A 14856-nucleotide genomic window follows, 5' to 3' on the forward strand; every position below is an offset into this window, starting at 1 on the left:
CCTTCCTACACCAAGGTAACATTGAGCGATATGTGTTGTAAGAGTCAGTGCTCCTCATCCCCTTTTACAGCCAGCCTCCAGCTAGCACAGACTGTACAATGCAATTCAGACTTTGAGAAAAAGAAAATTTGGATTCAGAGTAAATCTAGGACACTATATTTTTCAGATCAAAAAAAAAAAATAAAACAAAAAAACTTGAGAAATGGGTTTTAAAAACAGCAAAAATCACTTTAAATACGGGAAAAAAAGAATCCAGTGATCAAGTAGTAGTAGTACCTGCAGGAAAAGTGGCCCAGGGGACAGCAGGGGACATTGCTTGGTTTCCACTGTGTTCACCATCAAAGGTCTCTGCAGCCTGTAAGACAAGACCACATGAAAAGACCTAAAGGGCTGTACTTTGTGCCAGCAGTCACACACCCGCCCACAGGTATGCTTCTGCCACAGGCCACTCACTCACTCTCTCTGAACACCCACTGACTGCCACCACCTCCCTGCTCTACCCCTGCACTACTCCCCGCTTACAGTGCCCAGGTCCCAGGTCCCCGGTAAACGGCCCCTTCCTCATCCCAACAACGTCCTGTCACTGTCATGTTCATTTTATGTATCTTTCATAATGTCTTCACTGTGAACTTCCCATCACCTATTCTGATTTAACTCACCACATTTATCCAACCACACAAAAATTTCCTTAAAAACAGACTGAGCAAATCTTTAAATTAGCATACAACTTAGAGGCTAATCTGAAAGAGCAGTGAACCTGTCTTCTTGAACAATAACTAAGGTCTCTCAGGCACTAAACACTAGAGAATGACAAAAGCCAGCATCCTCCATGAATGGCTCTCCTGATTGGTGGCGGTTACTAAAGACAAGGCTCACAGAGGGAGCGCCCAAGGTTTCTGTCTCTCAGGTAACTATTAACAAGATTATTACTGAAATCAGAGTCACGATTTCATCATTTTAATTCCCATTCTGCACTGAGTTCCAGACAACTCAAAAGTCAAAGGACACAGGCTGCGGGGGACAGAGGATAAGGCTGTGCTGTCCACTGGCTGTGAAAATGAGAAGACCTTCCTCTCTTCCACAGCGGAACTGCAGAGTGAGCACGTCTGGTGAACACATGAAACTGCCCGTTAACGCCGGGTCTCGTGTTGACAAGACTGACAAACCGAAGGGATACTGAGTTCAATTGTCACTTGCGAAAGCAACAACCAACTTTGACTTTTCTATGGATCTCTTATGGTTTAGACACAAGGATATGGTTGGATGGGACCCTTAAATATAGCTTCCAAGCACCATGGCAGCCCCGTGATAGTATGAAACACACCTTGTCCTCTATCAATGGAAAACTAGCAAATTGTAAACGTTCCATTTAACATAAATTAGAGTCAACACACAAACTATTAAAACAAGAGCATGACACACTCAAGTGATATTTTTAAAAACCAGGTTGGGATGGAACATGGAATGCATGTATGTCTACACTGACTGCCTGCACATACAAAACACATTTCTACACTGGCTGCCTAGATAGGGAGAACATGTATGTCTACAGCAGTTGTCTGCACATGGAGAACATGTGTGTCTATAGTAGTTGTCTGCACATGGAGAGCATGTGTGTCTACAGCAGTTGTCTGCACATGGAAAACATGTGTCTACAGCAGTTGTCTACACATGGAGAACATGTGTGTCTATAGTAGTTGTCTGCACATGGAGAACATGTGTGTCTATAGTAGTTGTCTGCACATGGAGAGCATGTGTGTCTATAGTAGTTGCACATGGAGAACATGTGTGTCTATAGTAGTTGTCTGCACATGGAGAACATGTGTGTCTACAGTAGTTGTCTGCACATGGAAAACGTGTGTCTACAGCAGTTGTCTACACATGGAGAACATGTGTGTCTAGAGTAGTTGTCTGCACATGGAGAACATGTGTGTCTATAGTAGTTGTCTGCACATGGAGAGCATGTGTGTCTATAGTAGTTGCACATGGAGAACATGTGTGTCTATAGTAGTTGTTTGCACATGGAGAACATGTGTGTCTATAGTAGTTGCATGATGGAGGAAGGTCATTGGTTAAATAATAAAGAAACTGCCTAGGCCCATTTATAGGCCAGCCCTTAGGTGGGTGGAGTAAACAGACAGAATGTTGGGAGAAAGAAGCCGAGTAAGGGAGTCGCCATGATTTTCCCACTCCAGACAGACGCAGGTTAAGATCCTCCCTGGTAAGCCAGCTTGTGGGGCTACACAAAATATTAAAAATGGGTTAGATCAATATGTAAGAGCTAGCCAATAAGAGGCTAAAACTAATGGGCCAGGCAGTGATTAAAAGAATACAGTTTCCGTGTAATTATTTCGGGGCATAAGGTAGCCATGCGGGCGGCCGGGTGCCGGGGACGCAGCCCGGCCGCTCCTATTTCAACAGTTGCACATGGAGAACATGTGTGTCTATAGTAGTTGCACATGGAGAACGTGTGTCTATAGTAGTTGTCTGCACATGGAGAGCATGTGTGTCTATAGTAGTTGCACATGGAGAACATGTGTGTCTATAGTAGTTGTCTGCACATGGAGAACATGTGTGTCTACAGCAGTTGTCTGCACATGGAAAACGTGTGTCTACAGCAGTTGTCTACACATGGAGAACATGTGTGTCTAGAGTAGTTGTCTGCACATGGAGAACATGTGTGTCTACAGCAGTTGTCTGCACATGGAGAACATGTGTGTCTACAGCAGTTGTCTGCACATGGAGAACATGTGTGTCTACAGCAGTTGCACATGGAGAACATGTGTGTCTAGAGTAGTTGTCTGCACATGGAGAACATGTGTGTCTATAGTAGTTGTTTGCACATGGACATGTGTCTGTAGTAGTAGCACATGGAGAACACGGTTGTCTACACTGCCTGCCTGCACACTGGTAGCTCCGAAAGGCAGAAGGAAAACGACTTCCTGCTAAAAAGAACCACATATTCTTCCCAAGTAACCCGCGCTTCTCCCATTCACATTAATTACACTCCGTAACTCGTACAGTTCTCTTTTTACCATGTCCAAACTAGGTGAATGACTTTTAAAAAAAGGAATAGAGAGTCCTCCTGTGGGAGGTTCTAAGACTTGAGCCCTGGCATTTGACTCTTAATCCAGAGATTTTCCTGCTAGACTACACTGGCTCTGTAAAAATAACTGGGTTATAAACTATTCCAATAAAACGAACACACACTAAAAAGGACCAAGAAAAAGACACTCCATTTTCAGCTGACAGCGCCAGCTTAACAAACGTCCCCCCAAACCTGAGAGCACAGCCTGCAGCACAGCACTGACCAGCAACCCTGGAGGTCTGTGTCTCACACAGGGCATCCTCGCTCCATCACGCAGACGGGAGCAGGGCTGTGGTAGTAGGGCTCTCACTGGACGTGATCTGACAGCTATGTCCCCACCCTCTGCTGGACGCTGGACTCTTCCTGCAATCGCTAGCCACATTAATTACCTCGATTTAAACCATGGCAAGATCAATGCTTCAGTAAGAACCCATCTCAGTGTCTGGGTGGCTAACTCCTCTTCATTTTCCTTGATTTCAGCCTCTGTTTCAGGCTGAGTAGGAGTAGATCACGAAGGTTGGGACAATAGCTCAGTTCACCAACTGTTTGCCTTACAGGACCACTGGGCATGGTGGCATGTGTCTGTAATCCCAGTGCTAGGAAACTCGACCCTGAGGCTAGCCAGGAAGCATAGCCTACTGAAGTTCCAGACAGTGAAAGACCCTGTCTTTAAAAAATATAGTGGACAGGATCAAAGAGGAGACCCACGTGGTCATGCTCTGGGCTGCAGGCACTCGCGTGGCCCACGCAGCAGCAGGCACACACACAGAGAACAGACCAGGAAACAATGGGCGCAAACGCATTTCTGCAGTGGGTTACGTCACCCGGAGCCAAGCAGACAACACACACCTCAAAGCCGCCGAAGTCGTCATCGTCCATGCTTCCCGCGGCACCTGAAACACAGAGCAATCGAGATGAGCCACAGCGTGGAGCACCCCTGGGACCTACAGGAACACACACTCCTGAGCTGTAAATTAAAGCTGTTTCGTTTGGATCATGAAAGGCTTTCTTAAACTCTATGGGTGCGTTTCTTAATCACGTAAAAAAACAGCTGGTAATTGGCTTTTACTTTCTGGCAAAATTAGCAATTTCTGGAACGTTTTCAGTAACCATGCATCTTGCCATTTTCTGTTGAGACTCCAGGAGTGGAAAAATATTCTTTTACATTTTAATTTGCTTTTCCCAAAGTGGCGCTAGGCCCCCTTGGTAATGCTTCCTGCTTTCCGAATCTACTCCTCAGCTGTCTGGCAGCATCAGCACAAACTCCAGTTAAGAACAGGACTGTGGTGAATTTTTGGAAATCTGTCCCCACCACAAAGGTTCTTCCCTCGGTTTCATGGCCGGGCTGAGTTAGATTTTCAAAATTGATCAGCATTTTTGAGCTGTGGCCACGACTTCTGGAGCATTTGATATGTGTATTTTTAGCTGAAACTGCTTTGCACTTCTGGAAAAATGTGGAGCAAGTTACTGGCTGGTCAAGGTAAATCAAGTCGTGTGTTCACGAGACAAGGCAGAAAACACGAGAATACCCTGGATCCTTCACACCTTCACTCCGGAGGCAGGAGAGAGAGAAGTTGCAGCAAAGTCTGTGCTGTGCTTCTTCCTAAGAACATTACAGAGGGGTCAAGGGTCAAGGCTTAGCACCTAGGCTCTGGCTCACAGCAGGAAGGAGAAAGCCTGAATCCTACCTAGTTAAATGCTCTTTCCCTACAACTGAGAACAGGAAGGCAGACAGGGCTTTGGCTCCATCCAGGGCGCCAGCAGCCATGCTGGGCCTCTTGAGAAACACTTACCAACTACTCCATCAAGAAAACTCCACCCTTCAAAAAGTCACAACAAAGAAATATGCTAATCACAGACTGTTTTCACTAAGCCAAGCAAACTCATTTCACAAAGAGTAGAAAACATAAAGAATGTTCGTGGACGGAAATAAGAGTTTTATAAATGGCACTGAGTTCTGGAACTGCTAACACAGTGGGGACAGCAATGCTGCCACCGTTGGCTCACGGCCTCACAGTGCAGCGACATTTCCCAAAAGATGTGCTTCTCTTTATAAACTCAGAAACTAAAGCTGTGCCAGCCATCTATAGGCAGCACCTAAAAAATACAGACCAGACTTCTAAGAATTGTCGATGGCAGTCAGTTTGAAATGACGTCACATTAATCATGTCTCAACTGAAGAGGAGAAACTACGGGAGGAAACAACAGGCACCCTAATAACCAACAGTTAAACTGTAAACACTCAGCTGCCTCTTCATGTGGGCACCACAAACTCCAGAGCCAATTAGAAACTCTCCTTAGCATCTGTGAACACTGCGCTCGGGTGCTCATTCTAAAGACTGGCGTACTTGGAGTTAATGCTCCTGTGTTTTCACAAGGCACATCCTGACACGGGACGGGACGGGAAGGGTGCCAGGGAGCCGACAACACAAGCATACAGCGTGTTCGCCTGTGGTAAGGGGGCAGATTCCCAAATTCTGATTGAGCTGTGCAAAACAGCAGAATGGTGACCACTTACACTCTGGGTACCAGCAACTCCTACACACCGGATGAGACAAGACAGGGTTCCTCCTCTATACTGTCAAAAAAGTAGTCACATATTTTATTTATCAGTAAATAAATGTGTTCTAGATAGCTTAAGGTATGGCGCTACAGAGACACTATTTTAAAGTCATAGCCTTTCTCCAAATAATTTGGATTCAAACCCTATGACAGTTTCCTTTTGAATATGTAAGAGAAGGAAGACAACAGATGCTCTTTGCTGCTGATTGTGTGTGTGTGTGTGTGTGTGTGTGTGTGTGTGTGTGTGTGTGTGTGTGTTTTAGAAACAGGCTCTCACTATGTAGCCCTAACTGGCCTGGAACTTGCTTTGTAGACCAGGCTGTCTTGAGATTCACAAAGAGCTCTACCTGCCTCTGCCTCCTGAGTGTTGGAATTAAAGGTGTGCACCACCATGCCTGGCCTCAACAGCACTGGCTTTAAAAACTCAATTTTACAGGGGTCAGAGAAACAGCTAATAGGTAAGACATTTGCCACACAAGTATATGCACCATTGTTTAGGTTCCTAGAATTCACAGAAAAGCAAAGCAGATGTGAAAGTCCTTCTGTAATCTCAGCACTTGGGAGGCAGAGACAGGGAACCCCAGACCGAGGTGCCCACTAGAATAGCCTCAATTGTCCAGCTCTGGCTTCAGCAAGAGAGCCTGGCTCAAAAATTAGTGATTAAGAAGTATTTTTTTTTTTTTTTTTTTTTTTTGGTTTTTCGAAAGAGGGTTTCTCTGTAGCTTTGGAGCCTTCCCTGGAACTAGCTCTTGTAGACCAGGCTGACCTAGAACTCACAGAGATCCTCCTGCCTCTGCCTCTCGAGTGCTGGAATTACAGGCATGTGCCACCACTGCCCGGCTTAAGAAATAATTTCTAGGGAGGAAATAGTAGAGGCTCTTTGTGGATTCTGACACAGCCTTGGTTTTAGCTACGCACACAGTGATGAGGCTTTGTAAAGCATTTTGGCAATTTTGTGTTATTGCCATTAAAACAGCAAGGAGCCCCGGGATATGCCAACACCGAACGACACCTAAGTCACTGAGTGAGGAGACTCTAAGTCAAAGCTCCAATAGTTAGTTCAGGGACCAAGACTAAAGGTCTTTATAGTATCTAGGTTCAACAATCTCAGAACTCACCTTGCCTGCTGCTTTATTTAATCCCGTCTGCCATCCTCAGGATTCAATAGACTGATGGCACTTTTAAAGAATGGCGTGAGGAAGACAGACCAGAAAGTAAAACACGTACACGGACGGCACAACGCCCTCTGGTGCCGCCGCACAGAAGTCAGCCGAGGTCCCCGAGAAGCTGGTGTGGTGTGGAAGAAGGCACAGGTCCAAGGAAAGGCACCATAAACAAGAGAGAAAACAGCCCAGGGTGGGGGAGATGACTTCAGAGGGGATCTATCTAGCTGAGAATATATCAGGGGACCTTTAAGACAGAAGGGACTGGACAGAGATTTTAAATAGAACATTTAAAAACTACATTTTATCCAAGTTTCCACTAAAAAATCTTCTTTAAAATGACAAAAAAAAAATGCTACATTAAAATGCTAGTGTTTGCTCCTAAATACAAACAAGGTTTAAAGACAAATAAGATAAATGAGAAGAGGCACTGGCACCCGTGGGCAGTGGTGGGAAAGAGGTGCTGGTACCTGTGGACAGCGGTGAGGAAGAGTCGCTGGCACCCATGGACAGCCGTGGGGAAAAGGCACTGGCACCCGTGGACAGCCGTGGGGAAGAGGCACTGGCACCCGTGGACAGCCGTGGGGAAGAGGCACTGGCACCCGTGGACAGCCGCGGGGAAGAGGCACTGGCACCCGTGGACAGCCGTGGGGAAGAGGCACTGGCACCCGTGGGCAGTGGTGAGGAAGAGGCGCTGGCACCCGTGGACAGTGGTGGGGAAAAGGCACTGGCACCCGTGGACAGTGGTGGGGAAAAGGCACTGGCACCCATGGACAGCCGTGGGGAAGAGGAGCTGGCACCCGTGGACAGCGGTGGGGAAGAGGCGTTGGCACCCGTGGACAGCAGTGGGGAAGAGGCCCTGGCACCCGGGAAGCAGAGGTGAGGAAGAGGCAATGGCACCCGTGAGGAGAGGAGAGGAGGCCCAGCTCCATTTCCCTCATGCTGGCCACAGAAGGTTCGAGAATGCGCAACTAGCAGCTGCTTACAGGGGAGACTCAAAATCCAACCGGAGTCAAGCTGCACCTCAATCCCCTCTCAAAATCCATAGAGCCAGTCACTTGCAGCTCCTCCCCCAGCAGGACACAGGTTTACCACGTGCTGCATTGGAAGGTGTGGTCAGGAGACCTAAGAGCAGGAGCTATGCTGGTAAACACTACCCAGACATTTACCAGAGTTTATCAGACCTAGAGAAACCCTTTAGCTCCTGACTTCATTGAAGGACAGGCCAGCATAAACACTAAAAGGACTCAAGGATGGTGTCTAGCTGCTTCGGTTCAAATCCCAGGGCTGATAAGCATGTGTTACAGTGGACAATGTAACTTCAACATTCTTGTCACTACAGGGGTCACTGAAAAGATTAAATAAACTAAAACAGAAATGAGACACTTGGAATAGGAGCCCATCCCTAAGATTTTACACATTCACTCTCAGACAACCAGAGAGGGGAGTAACGGCACGGACACAGAGATCAGACAACCGCAGACAGATGGCGGAAGAGCGAGCAGGTTCTCAAGCACACACCGTATCCTCAGAGAACCGTCAACAGGAGGGAGACACAAGGAATGACACCAGGGACACAAGAACGGGGCCTCCGAGGCCTCGGAAGTGTGAGAGGGAGGAAAGGGGAGCAGAAGGGAGGAGCTGAGACTGGAAGGTCTTGGAAATTTAAATTACAATTGTAGAAATGAAGAACTGTAAAATGGAAAATAAAGGGAAACTCCCTTAAAATGAAGCACATAAAAGAAAAATGGAAAATGAGTAAAACATAAGAAACTTACTATGAAGTCATCAACAAAATAATTCAAGAAAACTTTCTTTTATAAAACTACAGTGTAAGTGAGAAAACAAGAAAAAAAACACACCAGAGCACAGCACAATGCACAGAGCATTCAAAGAGCCTCCGGAGCATGAGACAGGCTTCATCCAAGCACGCAGGCTCCACGCAGCATCACAGGAAGACAGAAGGAAGGAGTGGGGGGCTTTTAAAACTCAGAGGGGAAACCACGTACCACACAGACTCCTATAACCAGTCACACCAATAACTCACTGAGCTCGGGAAAGAATAAAGTCATATCCACACCCACAGCACAAGTTTCAAAAATGTCCTGTGGAACAGAGTGCTTGCCCAGCATGCACAAGGCCCTGGGTTCTGGGTTCACTCCCCAGTGCCACAGAAAGACAAAAGCCAATCATGGAAACGAAGAGTATAAAACAAGGAAAAGAACACGAGATTGGGAAATACCATCTCTCAAGACTGAGGCTGGTAAACCGCCTCCATGTCGGGAACATCCAAGACCAGACAGTCAGAATGCTCCTGGGAGGCGCTGCAAGCAAAAGAAATTAACAGAGCATCTCATATGGCTTCCCATCATGAGGGGAGCTTTCAACATGGCAGGGAAGTTTAGAGTTGCATTACAAAGTGCAGTGCTAGTCAGCTGAAAACAGAAACCAACACGCTGGACAAGAGAAATAAACTGAATAACGCGTAACTGCAATGTGTAGACACCACGGAGGGTAGAGGGAGGAAGCGGAACATGAGGAGGCTTTCTGTTAGAAGGATGCAGGTCGGCAAGGGAAAGATCAAGACGCAGCCATGATAAGCACGGAGTTTGGATACACCTGTCTAAGCACGCGCCCCTGGGAACCATGGGAACGCAAGGAAGCAGAGAAGACGGAAAACACCTTTCACAACTTATCCAGTCGACCTAGCATTCCCATCAAAGACTCAGCAAAAACGGCAAAGCACGTTTGTTTCTCTTAGGAACTAAGGTGATGTGTAAACGCCTTAAGATAGCATTTTATCAGTAAACAGACTGGATTTTTTTTTATGTTCCTCTGCTACAAGTTCCCATATTGCAAATATTCACACCCAAACTACATCTCTGACGTCAGAGCTGCTCAAAAGGAGACAACCAGGAAGCCTAACAGAGAAAGAACCTTTAGAGAAGACCTGTGGGCTCCTGGTGTCTCAGAAATCCTTCTGCGTCCATGGGCAAGAGCACCTAAGGCAATCACTGCCCAACTGGAAAATGATGTGGGATTCCCCTCTGTATGATCTGAATGTTTTATTACCATTGGTTAATAAAGAAGCTGCTTTGGCCTATGGCAGGGCAGAATAGAGCTAGGCAGGAAAACTAAACTGAATGCAGGGACTCTTTCGAAGGCAGAGTCAGGGAGATGCCACATAGCTGCTGAAGGAGAAAGACTCTGGAACTTTGCCAGTAGGTCACAGTCTCATGGTGATATACACACGTTAATAAAAATGGGCTAATTTAAGATGTAAGAGCTAGCTAGGAATACAGTGTTGTAATTAATACAGTTTCTGTGTGATTATTTGGGTCTGGGCTGCCAGGAAACCAAGTGCAGACTCCGTCTACAGGAAAAGGTTGGCCAGCCCCTCACAGACCACACCCCTGCCTGGCTGGGATTTTCTATATTACTATCCGACATCCCAATGAATGTGGGTGAGGGAGACACAACAAATATGATCAGCGGCAAAGACTGTGGCATTGCAAGTCTCATGGCCTGAGAGCAGAGTGTCCGGCTCACAGGCTAGGGAACTCCTGATGTGGTGCGGGGGACCAGGCGTGGCTTTACTGCTTAGCATCTTGCACAGGCAGCTCCTGGACTATTAATTCAGAGAACACTTTTAATTGGTACTTTGGGAATGATGACTGATAAGAAAAATCTTCTAGGCCCTTGTCAGTCTCTGCTCCAAATCTCCCAACACAATGTCTAACCCTGTGTTTCTGCATCGAAGGAAGCATGGAGACAGCTTTTGTGCTATCCCTGTCCTCTCGATGAAAAGCAGAGCTATGCCAGCCATCCCGAAAAACACACTACTGTGTCACCGCAGCAGCCACATGAACGTAAGTGCTGAGGACACCTGTGGGCCCCACCCAGTCTCCCGTTCCTTCACGTGGCTGGGTCGTCACATGTTCTGCTCTGCTACCAACGAGAGCTACTCGTGTTTGTGCGCACTGGTGCGGAGTCAGGGGACGGTGCAGGAGTCGGGAGTAAACGCCTGTATCCACTGAGCCATGCCACTGCCCAGAGATCAACTGTGTGCTGTGAGCACCGTCTAAATGGTAAGCTAGATTTTTTTGTGGGGTTTTTTTGGGGGTTTTTGTTTGTTTCTTTGTTTGTTTTATTTTTCTCGAGACAGGGTTTCTCTGTAGCTTTGGAGCCTGTCCTGGAACTAGCTCTTGTAGACCAGGCTGGTCTCGAACTGACAGAGATCCGCCTGCCTCTGCCTCCCGAGTGCTGGGATTAAAGGCGTGCGCCATCACTGTCCAGCTAGTTTTACACTTTTTATAGCAGTTTTTGACAAGAAAATACTATTTTTTCATAATCAGTTTTAACCACTTTAAATCTTCAGCTTTTTGCATATTTTTAGATTCATACCTGTACTTGCTACAAAGGAAATTAACAATTTTAGACATTTAAATGTTTAGGCTAGCTACAGCTTAATATTTACATGTAGTGAAATCAAAGATCCAATTTTTTAAAAGTATGGAAGATTTCCCCCATTTCCTCATTATAAAGTAACTTTTTCTTTCATTAACCTGATACTATCTTTATCATATAACACATTTATTGTTGTAGGACAAACTTTGTACACTATAAATATGTACAAATTACTCTTATTGGTTAACAAAGAGCTGACTGGCCTATAGCTGGGCAGGAGAGTTAGACTAGGAGAATTCTGGGTAGAAGAGTGGAGTGAGAAGAATTGCCAGACAGAGAGGAAGCACGGCACGCCAGACAGGGAAATGCCACAAGCACGGGGCAGCACACAGAGAAATGGGTTAAGTTATAAGAGCTAGTTAGTAATAAGCCTGAGCTATCGACTGAGAATTTATAATTAATAATAAGAAACTCTGACTGGGCTACTTGGGAGCAGCTTACAGGACAGAAACTTACACCTACGATTTACTTTGGAACAAACAGACCCATGAATATGAGTGTCTATTTCTAGCTGCAGAATTATTCTGATGGAAATGACATCTGTACAGCATTGGGCAGTCCTACCCGAATCCTGGCACATGTCACTAAAGTGCACCACAGCTTATCAGTGAAGTTTGTCATTTTCCTTACGGAACTCTTGTCCATCCCCTGTGATGTTCAACCCTGATGCTCTACAAGTCTAGTGCTTTCCTCCAGTCCGCTGCTGTTGAATGCCAATGCCCTGACCTAACTATATCTTACATCCTCTTTCCTTGGTATGCTCTCGTTTGTAATAATTTATCTGTATATTCTTTTATGCTAATTTTATATGCAAGTGATCACTTTGTCTCCAAACAGCAAGCTTTGCTTCTTCCTCTGTTGCAGTTCCCACTGCCTCAGGTCCTGGTCCTCTTGTCCCTGTGACGGCCAAGCTTTCCACTGCTGCACTAGGAGCAGGATGCCGCGTGACAGGCCTGACTTGCTGAAAATGATCGCAGAGCCATCTCCTGACACATATGTCCTTCCTCTCTGCTGACCCCGGGAACACGTGACCTCCCTAAACAGCTGGAAGACAGCCAAGCACCACCATGTAGGGGAATACAGTGTCCTCCAGCATCTGGCCCACATCTCGTCTTTGGAATACATGAAAGAGCACAGGAGCCCAGCAGAGACCACTGGTGAAGTCACGGTAGGCTGTCCCACTGACTGCCACCATTGGCATCAGCTCTCAAGACACGAATGAACCTAATTCCCGCCCACCTGCCAATCAACTTCCAGTGATCCAATCATCCAGCTGAGGAACTAAAATAAAGGGAGGGAGATTGAACACCATTTTCTACAGCCAACTCCCGGCCCCTGGAGCCCATGGTAATGAATGCCGTTTATACCATACACTAAATGAATTTACCATTCCTGGTTAGAGAATCTCCTCTACCATTTCCCCATGTGGGGAAGAGTATGCTGACGACAGTCTGGCTGCTTCCTAACAAGATAAAGGGGGCCTCTCCCTCCTGTGATTTGCTGAACATCATCATCGGGAATTCACTGCCTATGGAGTGAGATGGTCACACAATTCTCCCAACCTTCTGTCGTTCAGGAGTTTGGGGTCATGGGATGAAAGTCATCCTGGCACACCTGGATAAACCATCTGCTAATGAGACTGTTCTCTTCATTTGCTAATGAACTGTCTGAGACCTTTGGACTGCATTGAATCGGGAAGCAACTGCAGCCCCACCACCACCACAGTATCTCCATCTGAGATGTCGTCAGGCTGAGCTGGGCTCTCTAGACTACACAGAAGCAGGAAGCAACTCCATCATCCCCTTTCTCACAGCATCACCACCTGACTTAGATCAGGCTGGAGCTGGGCTAGCCCCCTCTCTCACAGTATCTCCATCTGACTTAGATCAGGCTCGAGCTGGGCTAGCCCCATCTCTCACAGTATCTTCATCTGACTTAGATCAGGCTGGAGCTAGGCTAGCCCCCTCTCTCACAGTATCTCCATCTGACTTAGATTAGGATGGACCTGGGCTAGCCCCCTCTCTCACAGTAGCTTCATCTGACTTAGATCAGGCTGGAGCTGGGCTAGCCCCCTCTCTCACAGCATCATCCCTGAAATCAGGCTGGAGCTCGGCTAGCCCCCTCTCTCACAGCATCATTCCTGAAATCAGGCTGGAGCTGGGCTAGCCCCCTCTCTCACAGTATCTCTATCTGACTTAGATCAGGCTGGAGCTGGACTAGCCCCCTCTCTCAGAGTATCTCCATCTAATTTAGATCAGGCTGGAGCTGGGCTAGCCCCTCTCTCACAGTAGCTTCATCTGACTTAGATCAGGCTGGAGCTGGGCTAGCCCCCTCTCTCACAGTATCTCCATCTGACTTAGATCAGGCGAGCTGAGCTAGCCCCCTTTCTCAAGCCCCCTCTCTCACCGTATCTTCATCTGACTGAGATCGGGTTAGAGTTGGGCTCTCAGAACTGTGTATAAATTGTTCCTTTTTTCTGTAATTAAAAGAGGTTGCATCAGAATTGAATAATCTATTTCTTAGAATTTTGGAAGAAAAAAATAATAAATTGCTCAGCAAATCTTCTGGGCCTGTTGCTAGCTTTGTGGGAAGGTTCAGTTTCTCGTAATTATGGGACGATTCAGACTTGTAATTTCTCCAGAAGTTTTTGTAAGTAATATTTTTTCTAGAAAACCTATTTTAAACAGTTGGTATACAGTCATTAACATCATCCCTGTTAGCACTTTTAATGTCCCACTTTTCTGTTGTTTATTCTTTTGATTTTATATACATTGAGCAATATGTTACTTCAATCTTTTACATCCTATGGGTTTCTGTTTCCTTTTTTATCTAATGTAATTCACAAAGGTGAGTTGAAATCTTAGCCACAGGAATAGGGCAGAGCCAACAGCATCTGGGTTCTACCAAGTTAGGGAGGAGATAAATTCTAGGTTTTTCCTGGAAAACAAACAACTGGGAGTGATTATGAGGTCAGACTGTTGAGGTACAGGGATTATGAGGTCAGGATGCTGGGGTACAGGGATTATGAGGTCAGATTGTTGTGGTACAGGGATTATGAGGTCATATTGTTGGGGTACAGAGATTATGAGGTCAGATGTGTGTTGGGGTAGAGGGATTATGAGGTCAGATGTGTGTTGGGGTAGAGGGATTATGAGGTCAGATGTGTGTTGGGGTAGAGGGATTATGAGGTCAGATTGTTGGGGTAGAGGGATTATGAGGTCAGATGTGTGTTGGGGTAGAGGGATTATGAGGTCAGATGTGTGTTGGGGTAGAGGGATTATGAGGTCAGATTGTTTGGGTAGAGGGATTATGAGGTCAGATTGTTGGGGTAGAGGGATTATGAGGTCAGATTGTTGGGGTAGAGGGATTATGAGGTCAGATTGTTGGGGTAGAGGGATTATGAGGTCAGATTGTTGGGGTAGAGGGATTATGAGGTCAGATGTGTGTTGGGGTACAGGGATTATGAGGTCAGATGTGTGTGAGCAAGGTTTAGTGTAGTGGTTGTATTTCCCCAACAAGCTCAGTTAGTCTATTTTAGAAACACCAGTATCTGGAGTAAGAAAAGCTATGGCATTT

General features: G+C 46.3%; 1 protein-coding gene across 2 annotated transcripts in view; it reads right to left on the reverse strand.

The window, feature by feature from the left end:
• Nucleotides 1-14856, reverse strand: part of Ccdc91 (coiled-coil domain containing 91) — a 194140-nt gene that overhangs the window by 148309 nt on the left and 30975 nt on the right. The window contains exons 2-3 of one of the 2 annotated variants that reach the window (XM_057786769.1): nucleotides 3938-3981; nucleotides 277-355 (exon numbers count right to left, since the gene is read on the reverse strand). In XM_057786769.1, coding sequence (XP_057642752.1) covers nucleotides 277-355; nucleotides 3938-3967 — 109 coding nt within the window. In that variant the 5' untranslated portion in view covers nucleotides 3968-3981. Of the gene's footprint in view, nucleotides 1-276; nucleotides 356-3937; nucleotides 3985-14856 lie in introns of those variants that run through there. The other variant, XM_057786777.1, reaches the window with a different exon arrangement.

The sequence above is a fragment of the Chionomys nivalis genome, chromosome 1, assembly GCF_950005125.1.
Source record: "Chionomys nivalis chromosome 1, mChiNiv1.1, whole genome shotgun sequence".
In the NCBI taxonomy this organism is placed as follows: domain Eukaryota; kingdom Metazoa; phylum Chordata; class Mammalia; order Rodentia; family Cricetidae; genus Chionomys; species Chionomys nivalis.